This window comes from Sardina pilchardus, chromosome 15 (genome assembly GCF_963854185.1).
Source record: "Sardina pilchardus chromosome 15, fSarPil1.1, whole genome shotgun sequence".
NCBI lineage: Eukaryota > Metazoa > Chordata > Actinopteri > Clupeiformes > Clupeidae > Sardina > Sardina pilchardus.
The window spans coordinates 25,254,206-25,276,081 of NC_085008.1; the positions used below are offsets into that span (position 1 = coordinate 25,254,206).

The following is a 21,876-nucleotide window of genomic DNA, read 5'->3' on the forward strand; positions in this document are numbered from 1 at the left end:
CACACACACACACACACACACACATATCCATGTAAACATATAAACTTCCATCCTGTATACACACCCGATATGCATTTAAATGCAGGCACTCTTTTGCAAATACAGTGTATGCATGCAGTCAACACACACTATTGAGTATATACTGTATGTATATTCTGGACACAGGCTGGCCACTGATGAGGACTGTAAACACAGTAAAGAGGCATTGCAATGGTTTAAATAAAAGTACATTGCATTTGCAACACAATGAGATAACCCTGAGGTCCTAGAAAATGTCCTGGACATTGGTAGCAGTTCAATCATTTCTGATCAGCTATTGTATGGCCAGATACTGTATTATTGTGGTACCTCGTCATCAATTGGTCTCTTCTTTGACTTTATGACCAATCGCCTGGCCAATCAAACGTATGTTAGTGTGTACGACGGTGTGTGTGTATCCAGAGTAGGGCTGGTGAAAGTACTTCATTGGTGAGCATATATCTGAAATATGATTGATGTTATACAGTATATAGGAATAGAAAATTCAACCAAGCAGTGGTAGAAATTGATAGGCAGGATGAACCCTACCTGAACTTCCAGGGAATTAGAATTTCGCCCGGCATCTCAGGCTGGAAACCAGCAGATCTATATCCTCTGTTTACTGCCAGAACCTTTGGCTCCAATCAGAAACGGCCATACTCTAGTCCTGGCATGCTATTGGCCGGTGATGTGACGATAACGAAACGCGAAGTGCAGTAGAAACAAAGCGCAGCCTCCCCAGACTAATGTTCAATCTTAAAAGATTGAGCTTAGTATGGTGAAAACCAGACTAATAAACTGAAGTATAGCATTTGAGAATTAAAACATCTCTCTCTCTCTCTCTCTCTCTCTCTCTCTCTCTCAGGAGCTGGCTACTTCATGCATTTCGATGGCAGTGCTGGGGACACAGCATTTTTGGAGAGCCGCCTGCTGTACCCCCAGCGAAGCTCCCAGTGCCTGCAGTTCTACCTGTACCAGAGTGGCACCTCTGATTACAAACTCAGGGTGCACATCCGCGAGTTTGAGGAGGGAGACACCAAAGGCACTCTCCGACTCATTGAGACTATCAGTGGTAATGGAAACTTCTAGAACTTTGGCCGGTCATTATGCTTGAACAGCACATTTAGTTACGTGGAACTTTGTAATAGACATATTCACAGTGTCTGATTAAAGATCATGAAATGAATGGATCTTGAAATGAGATCCAAATGCAACTCAGATGAAAATCATGGTGAGCTTATCTTAATAAGTTGGAAAGTGAATGCGGTGGCAGTGTCAGCATAGTGGCTAAGGAGCTTGGTTAGTGCAAGACCATGGAGAAGCCTGAACAGTTGTGTGTTCAATACCCAGATTCCCCTGTTGTACGCTGGAGCAAGGCATCTAACCCTGAGCTGTTCTTGGGGTAGTGGCCCTAGTAATATAATTGACATACTGTATGTTGCATTGGATAACAAGTGTTTGATAAATGTAACGTCATAGTTTATCTGCAGAAATAAACAAACATTAAAAGAGCAGTGGTTTTGATCGGCATAGCTGAGGTGTTTGACTGATGTCAAGTTCCCCACGTCTCGCAGGTGGTGTGAAGGACTCATGGGAGCTGTACCACGTCACCCTCAACACCAGTAGAAAGTTCCGGGTCGTGTTTGAAGGAGTTAAGGGCCTTGGGGGTTCTGCTGGTGCGCTCTCCTTGGACGACATCAACCTGTCGGAGACCGAGTGCCCCCACTACACGTGGCGCATCCGCAACTTTACACACCTGTTGGCCACCACGGCCTCTGGAGTCAAAATGTACAGCCCGCGCATTGTCTCCAGAGATGGCTACACCTATCAGGTGGGGCTGTACATCAACGGAGCATCCACCAGACCCGACAACATGGCCATATACCTCCACCTCACATCTGGGCCCAATGATGACACACTCACATGGCCGTGTCCATGGCTACAGGTTACCATGGCATTGATGGATCAGAACCCAGACATTCGTCAAAGAATGACGAACTATAGGATGGTCACGACTGACCCCACCAGATTTGAAACAAATCGTGAGAGTTTAAATGTATCTATTTTAGTTTACAAGTTTATCTAAAAGGACTCATAGTAATTAACTGGTTAATTGATTGATTAATTGATTAATTGATATTCATATTCATTTCACTGAATTGCACATCACAGTATCCTATTGGCCGATTGGTTAAACGGGAGATTAATACGACTTTGCTTTCTCTCAGCTGACGGGAGTGTGGAGTACTTCTGGGATGACCCAAGAAAGGTGGGCAGCCTGGTGACAGACACAGATGGAACTCAGTTCTACCGCGGCCCCGGATCGGGAACTAGTATCTTCATCTCTCACGGCCGCCTCACGAGCCGAGACTACATCAAAGGAAACGATGCCATCTTCCTCATCTCTCATAATGGTAAATGCATCTCCACGGCAGAGAATCACCTCATAATGTTTGCATTTAAGAATTCTTCTGATAACACCGATCTGTTCTTGTTGTGGCAGTACATGCAGGATCAAGTCACTTTTCTCCCCACTCAATCTCTCTCTCTCTCTTTCTAATTAACACCCTACTTGTCTTGGCAGATCTGTCTTCTCTCGTTCCTCCCAAGACCCAGTCCTGTGGTGACCACTGCCAAGAGAGGCAGCCAGTAGCTCAGGCTGCCCAGCCTGACCAGCCTCCCCATCCTCCCCAGAGAACCTCCGTAGCAACAGTGGCTGTGGCCGTGTTCGCTGTGGCCGCCATGTTGCTGGTTGTGGCGGTGAGCAGCATGTACTTTGGCAGGCAGTACAGGAGAAGAAGTGATGGAGGGGGCGAACGAGGGATAGAGCTGGAGAACCGAGAGTAATGTGAGTTTGAGAGTCTCTTCTCAACAAGTGCATGATTTAGTTTAGGACTTGGATCTTGAATGAGGTGAACCTAATCTAACATTTTAACATAAAGGCATATTTAAACGGATTAAATAAACATGTGAAGTCACAGCAGCTCTTTGAATTATCCAGTATTCCAAATGAATTACCATACCACAATAAATCTTGCAAATTATATATATTAGAATTTAATACGCATAAGTATAATGGAAAGTGTTGACATTTTCAATTTACAAATCAAAAACTGAAATAGTCTTCCACATAATCATCTTTTACAGAACTTTTCCACACTTTTCCGTCACAGACTCCACTGCAAGACACTCTACAATCACATTTCCTCCTCAGCCAACTGGGTGTCAGCATGATTCATGCAGACAATTCAATACAACAAAAATGATTAGCGCAATTCTGGGTGTTATGTTATAGCTATTGTCACAATTATTGTGATTATCATTTTTGTATGTGTTATTGTTTCATTGTATAAATAAACTTTTGTTTCCTCAATTTCCCAGTGCCCTTCATTAAACTGCCGATTGGGTTTTGGTGACCTCCATAACAGAAAGCAGTGTTGCATGCTGTTCTTTCTGAAGTGAGAGTTCTATATTAGACTGAATCTGTGTGGAATGCACAGTGCAGCTCAGTGCATGCCTAGACTTAGTTTAGATGATAATGTGGCTCCTACAGTGCAATGTCTAGAGTTAGTTTAAATGATAATCAAGATGGCAATTTTTTTTGTCAGGCTCTTTTGGGTTTGGTTAATAGGAGCCAAATAACAGGTTGCACAAAAACACAAAATGAATCAGTATAATATGCAAAATAGGATTTATTGGGACAGAAATGCACCATGCTTTTCTCAAGTCTTCCAGCCCACCCGAGGAGGATCATTCTCAGATGAGAAAGACCACGTCCTCGGACACCATGACCTGGTTGTCGTCCTGCATGCGGTCCAGCAGCTGCTGGATCTCGAGCGGCTGGAAGGGGTCCGTCTGGTCCTGGTTGACGTGCGACAAGAGGTCAGACACAGCCACGGACTGAGAGCGCGTAGACTTGAAGGCTTTCAGCAGCGCCGCCTTAAACACCTTCAGCCTGTGTAAAATAAATGATTAAAAAACCCTCAGGGTCCTGGATCATGGGTGATGCAATACTTAATATGGCAGCATCACATGCAACGAGCCACAACAAGGAAAAGCATCCAACGGAGCTAGTACCTACCTGTCCTGACTAATGGAACTCTTGGTCTTCTGAGATGACTGCTGAGACTGTTGACTGGGCTGGGCTGTGGAGGACAAATCAAGTCCATAAATCCGAAATCTAATTAAAGTTCTTCTTTTTAAGTTAAAAGGAAAACGCCAACCTTTTGGGAAATAAGCTTATTTGCTTCCTTTTAGCTATAGGTTCCCAACCTTTTATAGCAGGTCACTATTTTGAGGTCAAGATGTTGGCGACCCCAATCATTCACATATAGCGAGAGGGAGAGCGCAGTTCATCTCTGTCGTGATATCCAGACGAGAATGGCACTTTGATTTCCCCCAAATGTCCGGTTGTTTTGCTACTTTGTTTTGAACATAGACGGAATAATGCTTGATCAAAGATCAATCATAAACACCTCATTTGGGCTGTCTAAGCTTGTTTTTACTTAGCTAGATTGTAATGAAAGATCCATTTAACTTTTTGTATATTTTAATTTAAATGTACTGGTCAATTGTAAGATACCCAGCATCTCAGCCGACCCCATTTGAATTTCAGGTGACCCCACATGGGGTCCTGACCCCCAAGGTTAGGAAACGATAGCCGTCTAACCCACATCAAGTGAATTGTGGCAAGCTAAGCTAACAGTGTCCGACTGGGTTATTGCATGCACAGAGAAGGGGTATGCATCCTCTTATCCAACTCTGGGGTAGACGGCAAACAAGCTAATTACCAACAACGCTGGTGTGTTCCATTAAAGGCAGGGTAAAAGCAAAGTCACACAAACTCACTTTGTTCATCTTCAGTGAAGCTGTAAGGATCCGCATCATCCCCTGCGTCTGTGCGGTCCAGGTCATCTTTAGAAGCACGTCCTCTTCTCCTGTGCCAATAATACCCACACAGACATCTTAGTGATGAGGGCTAAAACAACTTTGATAAACTGTAAGCAATGTTTACAAAAAGGTTTGAATGTACAGGAAGTAACTGCAGAAAGAAGTGTGCACTTGCCGCGTGCTTTTTTGGCTCAGCGTCTCCTGGGTCTCTTGTGACGCATCAACATCCATGTCCTCGTCTTCATCTACAACCTTCCGTTTTTTCCCTTTCTCCAGGACCTACAGACACAGGCCATGTTCACCTTAATCACCTCTAATGTGTAAATAACACATAAATTGTAACTTTACTCCCGTAGATTAATTATTAAAGCTCATTAAAGGAGCTGTATGTGGAATTCTGTAGGATTTGAATTGAAGCTAATGGCACTGACTTGCCCTGTATTTACCACAGCGCCACACATGATGCAAAATGGTATGAGAAGAGAGCCAGGCTTGTTTGAATGATGTAAACAAACACAAATTCCACATAGCACCATTAGCTGCATACATGTACAGTAAGTGGGGAAGTTGTACACTCACCTTCTTGAAGTAGGCAAACTGCATGAGCTCAAGGGCGGCCTCCGCATCGCTTAGTTCAATAGCTTTGCTCATGCGGGCTTTGGCGTGCGCTGTGGCCAATCGGATCATGGTCTCAAGGGCTCGGGCGGTCACAGGTATTGTCTGTTACCACACCACACCGGTCACACACACACACAACCAAATCAATGCACAGTGTTGGGAACAACACACACATGGGACTTTGAGAACAGTTGAACACTTAACTTTAATCATCTATTTCAGACTGTCTGACAGAGCCACATATACATACTCATAAGTTACAGAGGCTTCTTGAATTTCCCCTTGGGAATCAATAAACTATCTAGAGTGTGAGTGCGAGTGCGAGTGCGAGTGCGAGTGCGAGTGCGAGTGCGAGTGCGAGTGCGAGTGCGAGTGCGTTTGGAGGCACTGACCCGGGCAGACTCCTCGTTGACCTGGTCATGGCTGCGGAGTTTAGAGTACTCCTCCGCAATGTGGTCCGAGGCCTCCTGGGTGAGGACCGGCTTCACCAGCTTGGCCACATGAATGTACTTTCTGATGAACTCCATGGTGACGATCTTCTCCCTGCATGGACATGAGAAGTAAATGAACACGGTCAAAGAATGGTGCATCATCAAAGCGTGACAACACGGCGGCGTACCGTTTCTTGCGGTGTCCGTGCAGCACACCGTCCTTCTTTTCATATATCTGCAGCTCCTGCTCGGCTGACTCTGTGATGTTGGGGTCGTCTGTGGCAAACACATCCACTGTGCTTCCAAGGGGCATTGCTGTTGGGACACACACTTAACACTTAACATTCTGAAAGAAGCCACACTGACATATTCAGATAAATCTCTTTATGCTTTATTGCTTTTATGTACTCCGTGCTTTTGTTCATGCAAAGCACATTGAATTACCCCTCCCTGTGTATGAAATGTGCTATACAAATAGAATTGCCTTGACTTAACCTTTGACCTTTTCTCACCTGTTCCCTCTGGCTCCCCAGGTGTCCGGTAGCGGTGCATGCGCAGCACATGCTCAGATATCTCGCGATCGCTGTCCGGGTCCATTTGGTCCAGGACGATGAAGAGCAGATCGAAACGAGAGAGCAGGGAGTCCTGCAGGCCAATATTCTCCATAGGAGTTTTATACTGGTCATACTGTGGGGGTACAGCAACATGAAGAACAGGAATAGGTATGACGGAGCCATCAAGATCATACAGACACATAGATACACTACTCACAAAAAGTGTATGGGTGAAATGTATGGAAAATGTAAAACGTTCAAGCTACAGTGGTATTAGATCATGAAAGTAGGGCATTTTTAAGTAGAAGCATGGAATCATGATCCTCACCTCAAACAATTATTGAAACAAAAGTCAACAAATTTCACCTGAAAGCCAAATATCCCTGATTTTTTTGTGAGTGGTGTAATTAGCAGGCAAAGTAGACTGATCAAAACATTTATTTATTTTTTTTTCTTTCAAATAGCTTTGTAACCTCACCCTCCCATAAACGGGGTTAGCCGCTGCCAACACGCTGCAGCGAGCGTTGAGCCTGGCCTGAATGCCAGCCTTGGCGATGGTAACCCGGCCTTGCTCCATCACCTCGTGGATGGCAGTCCTATCCATGTCAGACATTTTGTCAAACTCGTCAATACAGACAACCCCCCTGTCCGCCAGCACCATGGCTCCTGCCTCCAAACGACGCTCACCTGTAGAGAGGGGGAGGGGAGAGGGGATTATATAATAATAATAATAATAATAATAATAATAATAAAGATTGTGATGCAAATGATGGTAGGGTATTCATATAAGAGGAAGAATGCAGGGGGTTCCTCTCTCTGTGTGCATGTGCGGGTGCGTCTGCTATACAAGTGTGAATATGCTTGTGAGATGAGGGGGTGACTCTGCTCTTACCAGTTTCCTGATCAGTGGTCACTGCTGCGGTCAAACCCACTCCGGATGAGCCTCGTCCAGTCGTGGGGATCGCCCTCGGTGCCGTGAACAGCACATAGCGCAGAAGCTGTGACTTAGCAACTGAGGGATCGCCTGCCAACAAGAGAGTCCCCCAGCTATGCAAATCCAATCCAAAAGGTACAGGGAACCTCTACATAATATACTACATGCATTATGTAGAGCTACGTAATTTTAACAATAATCACCCATGTCCTTTCAACGGCAAGTCGAAAGGGCAGCACACAGAAATTATGCACAGATAAATATTGATACTGAAAACTCCTACCTACCTATCAGTAGGATATTGATGTCCCCACGGATGCGAGTGCCATTTTCCAGGATGGTCTCATTGCCTCCCAGCAACAGGCAGAGGATAGCTTTCTTAATGTACTCATGACCATGGATGCTGGGGGCTAGGGAAATGCTAAGACGCTCAAACACATCCTGCACATCCAAAGAGAAAATCCTCAGTCCATCACATATTTTACCACACACACTCACACACATCATGGTACATGACTACAAGACATTGTGCCAACTCTAGCATGTGTAAGTACGAGACAGCAGAGGGAGCTTCTCACCTTAGAGTGGGCTTTGCAGAACTTCTTGATCTTACTAACGTCATCTGCTGAAAAGGTGGGGACTATCTCCTTACTCATCAGCTTAATGTTGTTCACCAGCAGAATGGTTCTGTTGGTATACAACTATCTGAGAATAAGAACAGACTCATAATAGCAGTAAACAAAACTCAAACAAGAAAATTAAAAATCAACTTAATTCAACTTGTTTATGAATTGAAAGGGCCTCAGGGAGAAGTGCCTATGATCTATCAGCCAAAAAAAGTTATTTAAAATGCTACTGGGAAACCATATTATAGTCCAGCAGAGTACACTGTGGTACTTTGAAACAATTTGTACATTCAGACTGTTGCTGGAAGTGCTGTCTGTCTATTCAGAGAGTCCCACGTTAAGAGCATTCAGGGCCCACTCTGGCCACTCCAGCTGAGGGGACAGAGAGGCATGAGCATGACATCAGTCTAACTGAAACCCACGGAAGAGGGTGTTTTGAGGAAATGAGACCGCAGACTTATTTACGAAGTGATAGACCATAATTAGTGATCCGTTACCGTACATAGTTTTTTTTTACCCCCACTGTTGTCAAGCCCCTTAATATAACAATAAAACCCCATTTCAACACACTGTTTGTGCTCGTGTCAATTTGGATTCTTAAGAAACCTGTAGCTATGGTTTTATCTTTCTAAACAAACCTTTTTTGAACTACAAAGCACTATTCCATGTTCAGTGCCAGACTGAATTGACAGAAGAACCCTGGGTCCTGCACCACCACCACCACCACCACCACCACCACCACCTTTGACCTCTGACCTGAAGGTGCCAGAGGTGAAGCCGCCCTGTTTGGCGGGCAGGCAGCGGTAGACTCCCACCAGCTGCACACGGTCCCCGGGCTTCACTTTGTCCACCAGGTCGTCATTGACGATGATGTCGACCGAGCGAGGAAGCTGACCAGCGGGGGCCTTCTCAGGCATCTCCTGCACGGTGAGTGTCTGGTGGTCCTTATACCGACACAGGCCAAACTCCGTTTCCAGAGGGTTATTCTCTTCATCCTACATGCATGCACGCGCGCGCGCACACACACACACACACTTTTGTGAACAGATGATTGACACACTTTTGATGTGAGGTTATTTGTCGACACACACATGGGGGAGAGGTAGATCTGGACGGACGGAGACACACACTTAACACTTAACACTTAACACTTAACACTTAACACTTAACACTTAACACTTAACACTTAACACTTAACACTTAACACTTAACCTTGGTGGGATAGATGGAACTGGAGGGAAAGGCATCTAATGAGGTGAGGTCTGTGTACTTTCTCTCTAAGGTCTTCTTGGTGGCTGGACAGTAGTGGACACTGCGCATGATCTTTGGTCTGACAAGAGAGCCTGTCACACACACACACATACATTTTTGTTGTCCTGTCCAAACATCTGAAACAATCTAACAAGTGCAGACCATTATGAGTTAGAAAGTTACAGTAAGTAGTAACATGATATTTTACACCCCAGGTAACCATCAGTTCACTATAAACATGCAGGCCTATTTTCTTCCTTCAACATTTCATTTATCATAAACTATATTCATAAAATAAATGTTGAACTCTTACACTTGGTGACAATTCCCTCTACACACACAAGGTTGCCTAGGAAACGAGCACTGAGGGAGCGAGGGGTCACGTGTTTGTTGCCAAAGCTGCCTTCAAAGCCTACATGGAACTCTTCATACTGTTTGGAGAATGTAGCGTCTATTGAGGAAACCAAATCCTTCAGCGCACGCTGGAAAGCCACCAGCTCAGAGAAGGCGTTCTTTAGTAACCTGGACACAGAGGGTGGGCGGTTAGAAAGAGACAGGAGCAGGCGGACACAGAGGGAAAGAGAGGGAGAAGGGCTGGATAGAAGACAAAATTCACAAGAGGAAGAGGAGTATAAGCGGGAAAAAAGAGTAAAGATTGAAAAGTGGTGAATGAAGACCATAATTAAAGATGAATGAAAATGAAAGACAGGGGAGATGAAGAGAAAACAAAATCAGCTAGTCTACTCTTCATCTCATTTTTGTTCAACACTCTTTTTACAGTACGCCCAACTTGAGAAATCCATTAAGAGGCTGCTAAGAAAAGGTTCTTGCAGCTCAAACAATTGAGCATTTAATTCTAAAACACCACTATTAATTCTAAACCACCACTGACTTTACCCTAATCACAAAGGAAAGTGTCTGGTTGTGATGATGAGTGGTACACCAGGGGAAGAGGGTAATAGTGTAATGGTGAGGGGAGAATATGAGAGACAACGACGACATGACAACGGTTAAACACATTAAACCACAAAAATATATTGTAATTTGCTCCTAGAAATCTTACTAATATTTTACTTTGTAGCTGCATCACTTTTTGTTTAATTGTATTATTGTATACCTTCTTGATACCCATATTGATTTAAAGTGTAAAAATCTAAAAAGTACAAAGGTATTCGTTGTCAGGATACGAGAAGCATTTGAACCAGGACAACTCACGCCTTGGCTCGTTTCTCGTTCCTGCGGCGCAGATCATTTATGTTGATTAGAAGTCTGCACTGGCCCTCTGCCACCATGTTGCGGACCTTCTCATGATACACTCCTTGGTCTTGCTGAGGGGAAAACAGAGGATGGCTTTGCGTTTTTAAAGGCTGCTGGCCACAGACACAACAACCCTATGTCTCCCTATGTGTGATCAGAAACATACATACATCATCGTCAAGGAAGTCCAGGTACTCTCTCTGTGCTTCACGCAGCTCGAGATCCTCAAAGTCATTATCCATCTTCTATACACGCGGTTTCGCTGCCTTCTACTGCCGTGTGCAGGCGAACGGACTTCACCCACGACCGTTTTAAAAGCAATCGAATGCCAGTCGGAGAACGTTGCCTCTTTTGACACTTTCAAGAAAGACACCTTTGTGAAGTAGAGGAGGCTGCCATTCAATCGAGCGCATCAATTAATCAATTAACCAATGACGTGACCATCATAAATTTGCCTATACCATATAGGCCTAGATTCCACAGAGCAAACACGTCTAGATTTATCTGGTCATGAACATCTTCATGTGTTTAATGTGTCATGACAAAGCACTTTGTCATATGAGGAGCTTATCCAGAAGGGGTAACTGAACACTTTCCACATGAGCGCAAAGTAATCTGTGAATCAGTGGTAGCTTTGTGACGGGAGCGCAAGTGGAGCATGGGGGTTACAATGTGCATAGCCTGTCTTGAACCAGCGCCAACTGGCTTGCAGTTATATAGCCTCATTTATCTGTCGCAGTCACATTCCTCACGGTTTCCCACCACAGAATGGGTGCCCCGCTGGTTAGCGAAGGAGACGCATCCCAGAAAACAAGTCCGCCTCCCTTCGACCAACACAGCGCCAGTGGCACGAGACAAAGCCCCCAATTCACGCCTCCGCCTCACACTACCCACTTGTTAGGACAGAGAGATCTTCAGCTCGAAACAACGAGGGCTCTCTGCAGAAACCAGAGATTTCGGATTGTGTAATCAAGCGTCCGCGGCTCCACTCTCAAAGCACCTGGACTGACTCCACCTCCTTCCTAGGTGGGGCAGAGCAGGTAATCGCGAGACCGAGGTCAGTCAAAACGCGGAAATAATACAGCACGGAGGAAAGTCTTATCAACATTCTGAAGCCAATGTCCACAGAGATAAGGGTAAGTGAAGTTGTATGACTATTTTCTTAAGCCTGAAACATTTATCACAACTGTACAGGCCAATAGGCTAAATAAATACCCTGTTGATATTGTGGCGATTCTGGCATTGCCTGTAAGAGAGGTGATAGCCTAACATGATTCTTTTTTTCTTTTTTTTTTTAACATGAGCACGATAGCAACATTTGTTTTGTCATAGTTTAGCCTACAATGCACTGCACCCTGAGATGTTGTTGCCGGTGATCATGTTTGGGTCAGGCAACATGCTTCGCTATGCTTGTTATTTTGTTGATCTAATGGTTGTGTAGCCTAGAGAATTCCAATTGAACAGCCTGAAACTGTGCCACAACAATAAGGAAACTGAACCTCAGTTTCTGTCACGTGAGGACCTGTTCAATTTGACTTTGCCTAATTAACAGATATGAGCCATCCGCCCAGGACTCACCGGGGGCAAAGGGAACGGGACCGGGATCGGGACCGTGACCGTAACGGGGAGCGCACCGGAGCACCCCGAGACAACCGAGAAGGCCGGGGCAGGCGGGACTACTACGAAGACAGACCACCGCCTAGCGACAGGTGCGTTATGGCGTCAAAGTTTTAGCAGTATGCCGATAGCCTATTCTGTGGAGTTTATGTGGGGATTGCATAGTGATATTGTAAACAAATTATGTTTCAATTAGTCAGTTTAGTATATTTGGGAAGCATTAACATTGCAATATTTCAGTCTAACACCAATTTTCTTGCTCTTACCCTATATGCACATGGTCTTCCTCCCTCTCCTGGCCCTCCACAAATCCTCAGTTCATCACAGCCTCCATACTATGACCGCACACCACCGCCTCCGAAACAAACACACAGATCCACACCCCAAGAAGAGCACCATGCATCCAAGTGCACTAACATATGTTCGAGGAGAGGTAAAAGATGCTCAATCTGTATTTTTACCCATCTAAGTATTCTCAGGGATATTTTAGATCAAAGTATTCAACTGAAGATGATCCAAATAGCCAGCGATTTGTCATTGAGTGATTTAGGCAATGACCGCAAGAACTGTTGCGTTTCGACATCAGTATAGCATAAATGGTTAAGCCTCTTCCAACTGATGTATACTGCCATTTGCCATTGGAAATCCAAAGCACAGTAACATATTGAAGTTAATGGGGAAGACAGGTTTGTAAGTAATGGCCTAACAGAGTGGACTCACAATCACAGTTTGATCTGAAGAATAAAATATTTATGCTATCTAGTCAGATTCTCTACTAAATAAGTTTCACTATGTGGCCACTTCCCCTCATTCTGCACCTAAATCCACCCCGACAATTCATCTCGCCAAACTGGTTTCACAGCTAAGCTTTGCCTCAGTAATGGATGCATATTATCAAATGCTCATCGAGTTCACAGTGTTATGCCCTGACACAAAGCCGGCCTATTGTCGTTGGCATTACTATGTGCTGCAATGTTTTCATCGAGTATGAAAGACCTTTTAGTCTTCCTTGGTTGACATCACACAGACATACACATACAAAGTCATCCAGAAAAGCAAAAAGAGTGTTCCATCGCCAGATTTCATTACAGAAGGACTCTGGGAATGACTCTGCCTCTCAGTCATGGATTTTGTCTTGTCGCCTTGATTTGAACTTTGGTTATGTCTGTAGTGTCTTGTAAATGTATGTCTTAATGTTAATAAATCCCACTGGTTGGATAATTTTAAAAAGGCGTTTTTGTTTGTTAGGATTTGGGGTCAGTGGTGGGCTGTTCTTCACCCCTAAAGGGCCATACTTACAGTGGGGTGTAACAGTAAGCTACATAAGCAGTTTTTGCAGTGCTATGACAGTGCTGCTTAGATTTTGAGTAAGGCCGTGAACGTAGGTTACACAGTGAGCCACAGACTTGAACAGACTGCTTCTGCACTACAAAGCATTTGACAGCTTTGTTCCATCATATTCAGCTCTGAGGTGTCGGAATAATTTCAAGGCTTCAAATGTTTTAGAACAGTGGTCGGCAATAGGCGGCCCGCGGGCCAGATGCGGCCCGCAAGCAAAAACATCTGGCCCGTGAGATCTTTTGAACCAGAGAATGAAAAAAAAAAAAACTTTTTTAAAAATCGGACTGCCAGTCTCAAACATGCTCTTTATTTTGAAACGTAACTTTCCAGAACAGAAGAATTTCAATCAATCTAAATGCGTAGATATTTGTTTCATCTGAATACGAGTGAAGAAGCACGCAGCGAGGTGCAGCGTTAACGCACAACATGCAAAAACAAATGAAGTCAGTGGACAGCGCTGGTTCTCAAATTCCAAGCTAGTCCCTAGAACACATGTTGTCATTCAAACAACGGACATAGGCTTATGGTGATAATTAAAACACGACTTCTTTTAAACAGGCCTGACATCAAACAGGCAATTTACGCACATAGAACTGCGAAAAGTAAAACACGAGTTTCAAACATAGCGTGCGTGTTATTTAGGAACGCAACCTTTAAATTAGCATGCTTAGTTTCGTGGTGCCGTCTTGCAGGCTACTCTTTGTATGCAGAGACACCCTCGTTAGTTGTTACAGATCAGGCATGTGGGCTTTGCATTAATACATCTTAGGGAGGATGAATAGTTCTCTGTCTATTCATCATTAAAGATCCTGTTTTCGCTGTTAACTTTTCTCTTCAGATTTTTTCATAGTGCCATTTTTTTGACAGCTAACAGCAACGCGTGGAAATGTTTTTCTGGTGGTTTTTATTTTTATTTTTTAAAGACACAGGCATATAATAGCGCCCCCAATGACCAGTCGACAAATTTAACCTACATCAGCCTGCTTGAATGTCTCTGCTCTGTCATTCAAGAGCGCCTATCATTTTTACCTCCTCCGATATTAATTAATTAAATTAGCCATTGTTTTGGTTGTGAACTTGTGGCCCGCTATGTAATGGCTTGGAAAATATCTGGCCCGAGGCCAAACTTAATTGCCGACCCCTGTTTTAGAATTTCACAAAGCCTCACTTTGCCCATCCATAGTGCTTAGCTGTGTTTTATTGTGTTGATCTAGATGTACTTACAGCCTTGTGTGCTTTTGCTTGTTTATGTGTCTTGCAGGTATAGTGCTGATTTGTGCTGTCCTGACTAATGCGCTGGTCCTGGTGTGTATTGTGGCCGCGCACCTCTCCATGTCCGGCTTCTCCTCAGCAGGCCTGTCCGGTGGCTTCAGCATCAACGCCCAGATCCCCTTTCAGGGCACCGAGCTGCAGCAGGTTCGCGACCTTGACATGCAGTTCAGCCAAATGCGCGCGCCTGGAGTATACGGGGGCGTGGCCTTCAGCCTCACCATGGGGGTCATCTCCCTCCTATTTGTAGTCTCGGGGTCAAAGCCCGCCTACCTACTGGGGAAGAAGCTGCTGGTCGGCCAGTTTCTCTTCCAGCTCATAGGGGGTATAGCCTACGTGGTTGCCGTGGGACTGTACCTGCACTTTGTGATCAGCATCAACGCGACAGATGTGTGTCAGCGCCGTGAGCGGCTCTACGCGGGGCGTGGCTATACCTGGATGAACTGCGACGTCGGCGGGGGTGATGCAGCCGTGGCCCTGTTCGGGCTCATCACCGCTATTCTCTACGCGGTAGGAACGTACCTCACCTTTGTCACCATGCGCAACGTGGCACACTACCACAAACGCACACAAAGTCACACAAATTCGCGTTCTCACATATAGCAAAGGCCTGTTTGATGGGACAACCTAAATGTCGAATGTGGCTGTGAGAGGAATACAATGATATTTCCATTGCAAAACATGCACACAAAATGTAGGCTATTTGATAATGTGCGTTTTTACATGTTTTACCATTGTAACTGGACTTTTAACAGGTTATTTAGTGAAACTTTTATATTGATTTGTTGTGAAATAATGATCCAAAACCTCATTTTCAAATATTGTTTTTTTTTTGCCTCTTAATAGCGACATATCTTGCCATCTTTTACTGTGAATATTTTGAATATTCTATTTTGATATGATTTTGGCTGGAGAGACACAGTCAACAGATTTTTCTCACTGATCTATTTTGTTAATAAACTCCTCACTTTAATATCATCGATTCACTTCTGCCTTCATTAGTGTCTGACGTGTATCAATAAAAATAATGACATTATAAATTATCAAATAATATTTAATCTCTCCATATACGCTGTAAAGTTCTGCCAAAAAAAAAAAAACACTCAGACTAATCTGGGTTTGTCCTAAGCATTGGTCTCTTCAGTAGAATCTCGATTATGGTGCTTTCAGCATTTTCAGGGAATGCCCTAAATAAACTACTGTAGAGTGGATTTGATGTTGCAATTTGATTCTTATTAGATTAGATTAGATTAGATTATTTAGATTAGATTAGAACTTTATTGTGCAGAGTAAAGTACAAAGACAACGAAATGCAGTTTGGTGTTAGGTTGCATTTATTGTTTAAATTTTAACTACTGATTTGAATGTTTAATGTGATGCGTGAATGCACCATTCTTTCCTTATTTCATATAATTTCATTTGTCTATAAAAAAGTTAGATTTATGGTAATTACATTAGCCATAATGCATTGCTTTTTAATTGATGGGAAGAACAAGAGTTTGAGATGCTATGACTGCACAAACGCAAATTTCTGCAAGTAAAGAATCCTTGTTTTGAAGAAGCAGTTCCAGTTTGCCCATTTTTTTTGCTGGCCAGTTAGATGAGAGGAAATAAACTTGGTGACACTTTTCAACATGCAATATAACATGATTTTTTTTAGGAAGGCAGCTAATAATAATTGGAAGCTGTCCAAAGAAAAACACATATGCCATCAGGGCCGTAGTCACCATTCAACTCTTCTGGGAAGACTTTCCACAAGGTTTAGGAGTGTGCATGCCTATGGGATTTTTTTTTTACCATTCTTTAAGCGCATTTGTGAGGTCACACACTGATGTTGGACGAGGCAACTGGCTCTCAGTATCTACTCTAATTCATCCCAAAGGTGTTCTATTGGGTTGAGGTCAAAATGTTATGCAGACTGCAGACTTTATGTTCACTGTTTTAAAATATATTAAAAAATCTTCACTGAAAATGAAAACTGTTCAGTTCACCTCATAAAAATATCCTTGTGAATATCAGGCCTGAATTTAACAAGTTTTCCGAGCCATCAGCGTTGATGTTTTCTATAGCATACTGCCTGAGCAAACATAATTGAAGGCTGTCCAGAGAAGAAAAATAAGCCATGCACTGGTTTGAATACTCTGTAAAACCACGACGAAGACGGGGGCAATAAAGGGGGCAAAATCCCCCTTTATGCAGAGCTTTTTTTTTTTTTTTTTTTTTTATTGCACACAAAAATCAACACAGATTATAACAGACGGGGTACAAAACATCAGCACAAAAAGGACATTATATCAGCACATATAGTTCTGTCAGCTTTTTGGCTGTCGAGTCCAATAATAGTGTCCATATAGAATTTGACTTCGTGTTTAAGAGTCATTGCACGAGAAAACCAGGCAGAACAAGCAGGAGGTGGGAAGAAGGGGGTCGGCCAAATCGGCTCATACTTTGTATATGTGATAAGTATGTGGAACTATGAACAGCCATATACTTAAAACCCTCCAGCTGTTTTTTGTTATGGAGTTCTGGGACCCGTCTCAGAGACCCTCAAAAATCCAACAATTCATGGCTGAAAATGACTGAAATTGACATTTCTACCCTGATTATCCTGATAAAGATATGAACACGAGCTTTATGTTTCCATAGAGCTTAGGTAGAATAGTTTTAAAGACCAAAAAGTGCACTAGGGGGTTATCTGCACCACTGAAAGCAGAATTTTCATCCCTCCAAAGTTGGTCATTTTTAGGAGGCATTATCTCACATTCGCAGTGGCTTTGGTGGATGGTTTTACTGTTGCTGGACAGAGGAACATCTTCTGATTCAAAAACAATGGTCGTCTAATTGGGCCACACATAATGTGCGCCGTGCCAGGAGGGTCTTTCCGGTATTTTTTTCGAATTTTGGAGTATAATAAACCAGGTAATAATATCTCACTATAGGGTAATTTATGGTCAATTTTTGTGTCACTGTATGACAAATTGTTAAAGAAAGCTTTATTAACTAGAAAAGCACTCAAAGAGTGCAGACCTCTGCATGCATTGATGCTCTTGGTTGTCATACATTTGAAACTAGACTATTCAGATCGTCACCGAGTGGCCATACCATGCCATTATCAGGATAATCAGGGTAGAAATGGCAATTTCAGTCATTTTCAGCCATGAATTGTTGGATTTTTGAGGGTCTCTGAGAGGGGTCCCAGAACTCCATAACAAAAAACAGCTGGAGGGTTTTAAGTATATGGCTGTTCATAGTTCCACATACTTATCACATATACAAAGTATGAGCCGATTTGGCAGACCCCCTTCTTCCCACCTCTGCCTGGTTTTCTCATGCAATGACTCTTAAAGGCTGCAAAAGGTTTCCATCCCAACCATTAACATTTATGGATTTGAAACTTTCCCAGTAGCAAGAGCAGATTTATAGTGAAAACACAATTTTTTATCAATGTCTGCATTCTCAGCTTTTCACAGATGAGAGCAGTATCACCCTGAGCACATGTGAGACTGAGACACCCTGAGACTGTTGTTTGGCACTTTACTATTGGACTGTTTGCAATTGCACTTTATCTTCATTCTACCTCGCCTGACTTTTCTATGAGCATGAATGTATTGAATGTATGTGTACTACTGTTTGTGTGGGTCCCTCACCCTACTATGGGGCTATGGGAGGACAGAATAACTGGGGTTGAGTGATTGTGTGTCTGTATTGTCTTAAATTATTAGCCTTTTATTTTGTTTTAAATGCACCTTGAGGATTGTGATCCAATTTCGTTGTATTCTGTGCAATGACATTAAAGTATTCAATTCAATTCAATTGATTCAATTGAATTCAATTGATCAATGTGACAGAGATGAAAGGGTCTGGAGATGTCGTGGAGAACATGATGCATACCTGCAACGTCATTCAGCATGACCGTTTTGGTGGTGGCTTAGTGATGGTCTAGGGAGGTATACCCTTGGAGGGATGCACAGACCTCTGTGGTCAAGACAACGGCACCCTCACTGCTCTTAGGTACCGGGATGAAACGTTCTGACCCTGTACTGGTGCAGTGGGTCTTGCGTTTCTCCTGGTGCACAATGATGGCCACATGTGGCGAGATTGTAGCCTACAGGCAGTTCCTGGAGGATAAAGGAATTGATATCATTGACGGTCCCCCACCCTTCCCTGACTTAGGCTAAATGCAATAGATATTGTGTTGTGTTGTCTCAGATATTGTGTTTTGGTCCATCCAACACCCTTCTTTCATTTCGTAACACATTTATCAGTCCATATCAGCATAGATATCCAGCATGATATCTGATGTGTTTTCAAAGCTTTTATTTTTTTGAGCAGTGTATTTATTGTAATAAGACCAGACCCTATCCCATTTAATATTGTCAAAGATGCCATTGCCATCCCAATAACTTTTACAGCAAGGCGTTGCCGGGTTAAGTATTATCTGTCTTAACCATTTATTGTTACATTTTCTAGGCTATATTTTATGTTTGTAGCACCCCTGTATGGTTTTACAGTCTATGGGTTTTACCAAAGATCCTTAATTATTAGCTCCGCTTTAACCCTCTCTGGTTTTACTTACAGTGTTAAGAATTCTTAATATGGTCACATGATCAATGGGGACTTTTACTTTGACGGGGAATTATCTTGTGTATGGATTGGGTTCACGAGCGAGAGTTCGAAAAAGGACGTTAGAGCCTGCCCTGCAGTTCTGAAGAGACGGAGATATGAAAGTGTATGAATGAGTTTAGATATGTATAGCCTACTATGACGTTTTTGGATATTAATGACAGTGTAGATATTGTATATAGCTTTCCGTTTCTATAAAGTTGCTTTGAAGTGTCTTTAGGACATATTTCCTCTTTTTAAAGAGGATAGGAGCACTAGCAGCTATCGTTTAGCTATGAACATTCAGCTTCGCCGCTAGCTAACGTTTTACACTGCTACTACGTGGATGCACACCATCGCGAGGGAGTGGATTTTAATGTGGACCTGACTCCAGTAAAGTAAACCGGATTGGAGAAAGACGACGTGGAAGGACAGCATCCAGACCAGTGCATCCGTTGGGGGTGTTTGTGAGGAGGAAGCAGGGATTTGGGTAGGCTAGTGCTAGCCTTTCCTTTTGCTGGCGCTACCTGGCTTCACTGTCCACCATCAACGGCTAGCATGCTACGTGAGTGTGAACGTTTCGTTCGTTTATGAGCTCCAACACGCCCGCCAACAAATGGGTACCCCAGACTGTCTTTGAGTGTGTTTACACCCGGGTGTTTTCTTTGTTTTCCTTCTTATCGTCATGTGTATGTGGTATGTGGAATTACAGTGACAGTTACTTAGTGTTTGGGCAAATAAATGTCATAATTGGCATTTCATATAACTCTGTTTGTGGGTTTTCCCCTTGACTGTGCTCATTTAGCTTTTACGGTAGAATGCTATTTTTTGAGTGATACCATACAGTTCTTACACAGGTGTAATCTACAATTCAGGTAATGAGCCAACGGTAATTATTTAATGTTTGCCCTTCAGTATTTAAAGATAATTCTTTGAGGTGTGACTCAAAGTGGGGGCTCATACTGTGAATATTTCTTATTGCAAGGGAGGTTTAATAATTCAGCATTCCAAAGAAGCCATTTCCATAGGCTACCCCAGGCCTCTTTTGACAACCTTTGCAAGAGCTTGACCTTTAGTGGGGCGGCTAAGCGCAGATTTTCACCAGAATCGATCACTTTGTGATAAAAGCATGAAATTTGGTACGAAGGCTCACAAAGGGGGTCTGATCAGATTTAGGACCGTAGGCACTCAAAATTTGACCCCTGGGGGTCATGGCAGCCATTTTCCAAAATGGCCACCAAATATGGATTTCATAATGGGAAAATGGATTAGAAGCTGCCAGAAGCATAAAATTCAATAACACATTTCACCATAATATATGTAAATATGAGCACACTTTCACATAGAAGGTCTTTAAACTTTAAAATATAAGATAATGTTAAAAAAATTCAAAATGGCCACCAAATACTTAGACATATCCTGCCTGCCTGGTACATCCCATTAAGCACCTCCCTGTGGTTGCATATTGCTTAGGCCTGATAGTGGGCTACAAAATAATAATACAAAGTAATAGTCTGCTTAGTGTTACATGTTAATACCATTCAGCAAAATATCTGTCTGTAGAGTTGATTGCACAGAAGTTCTAGAACCTAGCAATCTCAAAAAACCGTCAGGCAGTGCAGCAAAGACAATACTGTATTCTCTGGGGGGTATTGGAATAGCAAACTTGTTTAGAAATTCATTGTAAGACAGATATTGGCCATTCATATGCCACTGTTTACCCACTTTTCATTAAATATTGATTTATGTTTATATCTGTCAAGTTTGTTGTTCCATATGAAGTGTTTTTGTGGTGAGAAGTTATGCTTGTATGTGAGAAGCCAACATAAAAGTTCCTGCCTATGAAAATTGGACAGTTTAATAGGGAGTTTAGAAATATCAAAATTACACTGGAGCAAAAACTCTATTCCACCAACTTTCTGGAAAATGAGATTTGGAATTAAAAAACATGTCTTGTTTTTTATTTTTAACGTAATCCTTGATCCAGTTCACTTTGAAAAGTATTGAAGAATGAAAGTCTAGAACATTTAGGCCTCCCTGATCATATGAGTTGCCTATGACCCGTTTATTAAGATAGTGAGGTTTGTTCCTCCAAATACAATTTAATAAGGTAGAGTCAATCTCTTTAGACACACCCTTAGGAACATCTAACACTCTTGCGGGATAAACTAAGCGAGACAAGCCTTCAGCTTTGGAAAGGAGCATGCGACCCCTTTATGCAGAGCTGTTCCATTGAAGTCTATGGACATGACACGCATGACACACCCCCTTTATGCAGAGGAAGTGATCCCTGATTTGCGCCCATAGACATGAACTACGACGACGCATCTTGCTCCGTCTTAAAGGAATAGTTTGGTATTTTACACTTTAAGCCCGTTTTCTGTATTGCCTAGCATGAAAACGAGTGTTTGACACCGACATTTTGACAATTGAGCCTGTTTGTGGAATTTGGCAGCTTTAGAATGGAG

The 21,876-nt window shown here is 43.0% G+C and overlaps 3 protein-coding genes across 4 annotated transcripts in view; 2 read left to right on the plus strand and 1 right to left on the minus strand.

The window, feature by feature from the left end:
- Positions 1-3,319, plus strand: part of mep1ba (meprin A subunit beta a) — a 6,486-nt gene extending 3,167 nt beyond the window's left edge. Inside the window, exons 10-14 of the mRNA XM_062556367.1 lie at positions 884-1,090; positions 1,593-2,060; positions 2,247-2,432; positions 2,603-2,866; positions 3,192-3,319. Of these exons, the coding sequence (XP_062412351.1) occupies positions 884-1,090; positions 1,593-2,060; positions 2,247-2,432; positions 2,603-2,865 (1,124 nt within the window). The 3' untranslated portion in view covers position 2,866; positions 3,192-3,319. The remainder of the gene's footprint in view (positions 1-883; positions 1,091-1,592; positions 2,061-2,246; positions 2,433-2,602; positions 2,867-3,191) is intronic.
- A 373-nt stretch (positions 3,320-3,692) lies between these two features.
- On the minus strand, positions 3,693-10,927 carry mcm3l (MCM3 minichromosome maintenance deficient 3 (S. cerevisiae), like). Of its 2 annotated transcripts, XM_062556132.1 has the most exons (17): positions 10,750-10,927; positions 10,538-10,650; positions 9,636-9,844; positions 9,284-9,414; positions 8,828-9,066; positions 8,024-8,132; positions 7,733-7,886; positions 7,404-7,535; positions 6,990-7,198; positions 6,470-6,644; positions 6,146-6,272; positions 5,919-6,069; positions 5,488-5,628; positions 5,084-5,187; positions 4,867-4,955; positions 4,100-4,163; positions 3,693-3,973 (listed from the first exon to the last, which is right to left on the minus strand). In XM_062556132.1, exons 1-17 carry the CDS (start codon positions 10,819-10,821, stop codon positions 3,775-3,777), a joined length of 2,418 nt encoding a protein of 805 aa, XP_062412116.1. In that variant the 5' UTR covers positions 10,822-10,927; the 3' UTR covers positions 3,693-3,774. The 2 variants fall into 2 exon arrangements, with proteins under 2 accessions (XP_062412116.1, XP_062412117.1); XM_062556133.1 differs by lacking the exons at positions 10,538-10,650; positions 10,750-10,927 and having other exon boundaries at positions 9,284-9,469; positions 9,636-9,754.
- A 145-nt stretch (positions 10,928-11,072) lies between these two features.
- si:ch211-191a24.4 (uncharacterized protein LOC100150331 homolog) lies at positions 11,073-15,784 on the plus strand. Its single transcript, XM_062556134.1, has 4 exons — positions 11,073-11,715; positions 12,132-12,288; positions 12,514-12,629; positions 14,799-15,784. The coding sequence occupies exons 2-4, from the start codon at positions 12,134-12,136 to the stop codon at positions 15,407-15,409; spliced, it is 882 nt and encodes a 293-aa protein (XP_062412118.1). The 5' UTR covers positions 11,073-11,715; positions 12,132-12,133; the 3' UTR covers positions 15,410-15,784.
- The last annotated feature ends 6,092 nt before the right edge of the window (positions 15,785-21,876 follow it).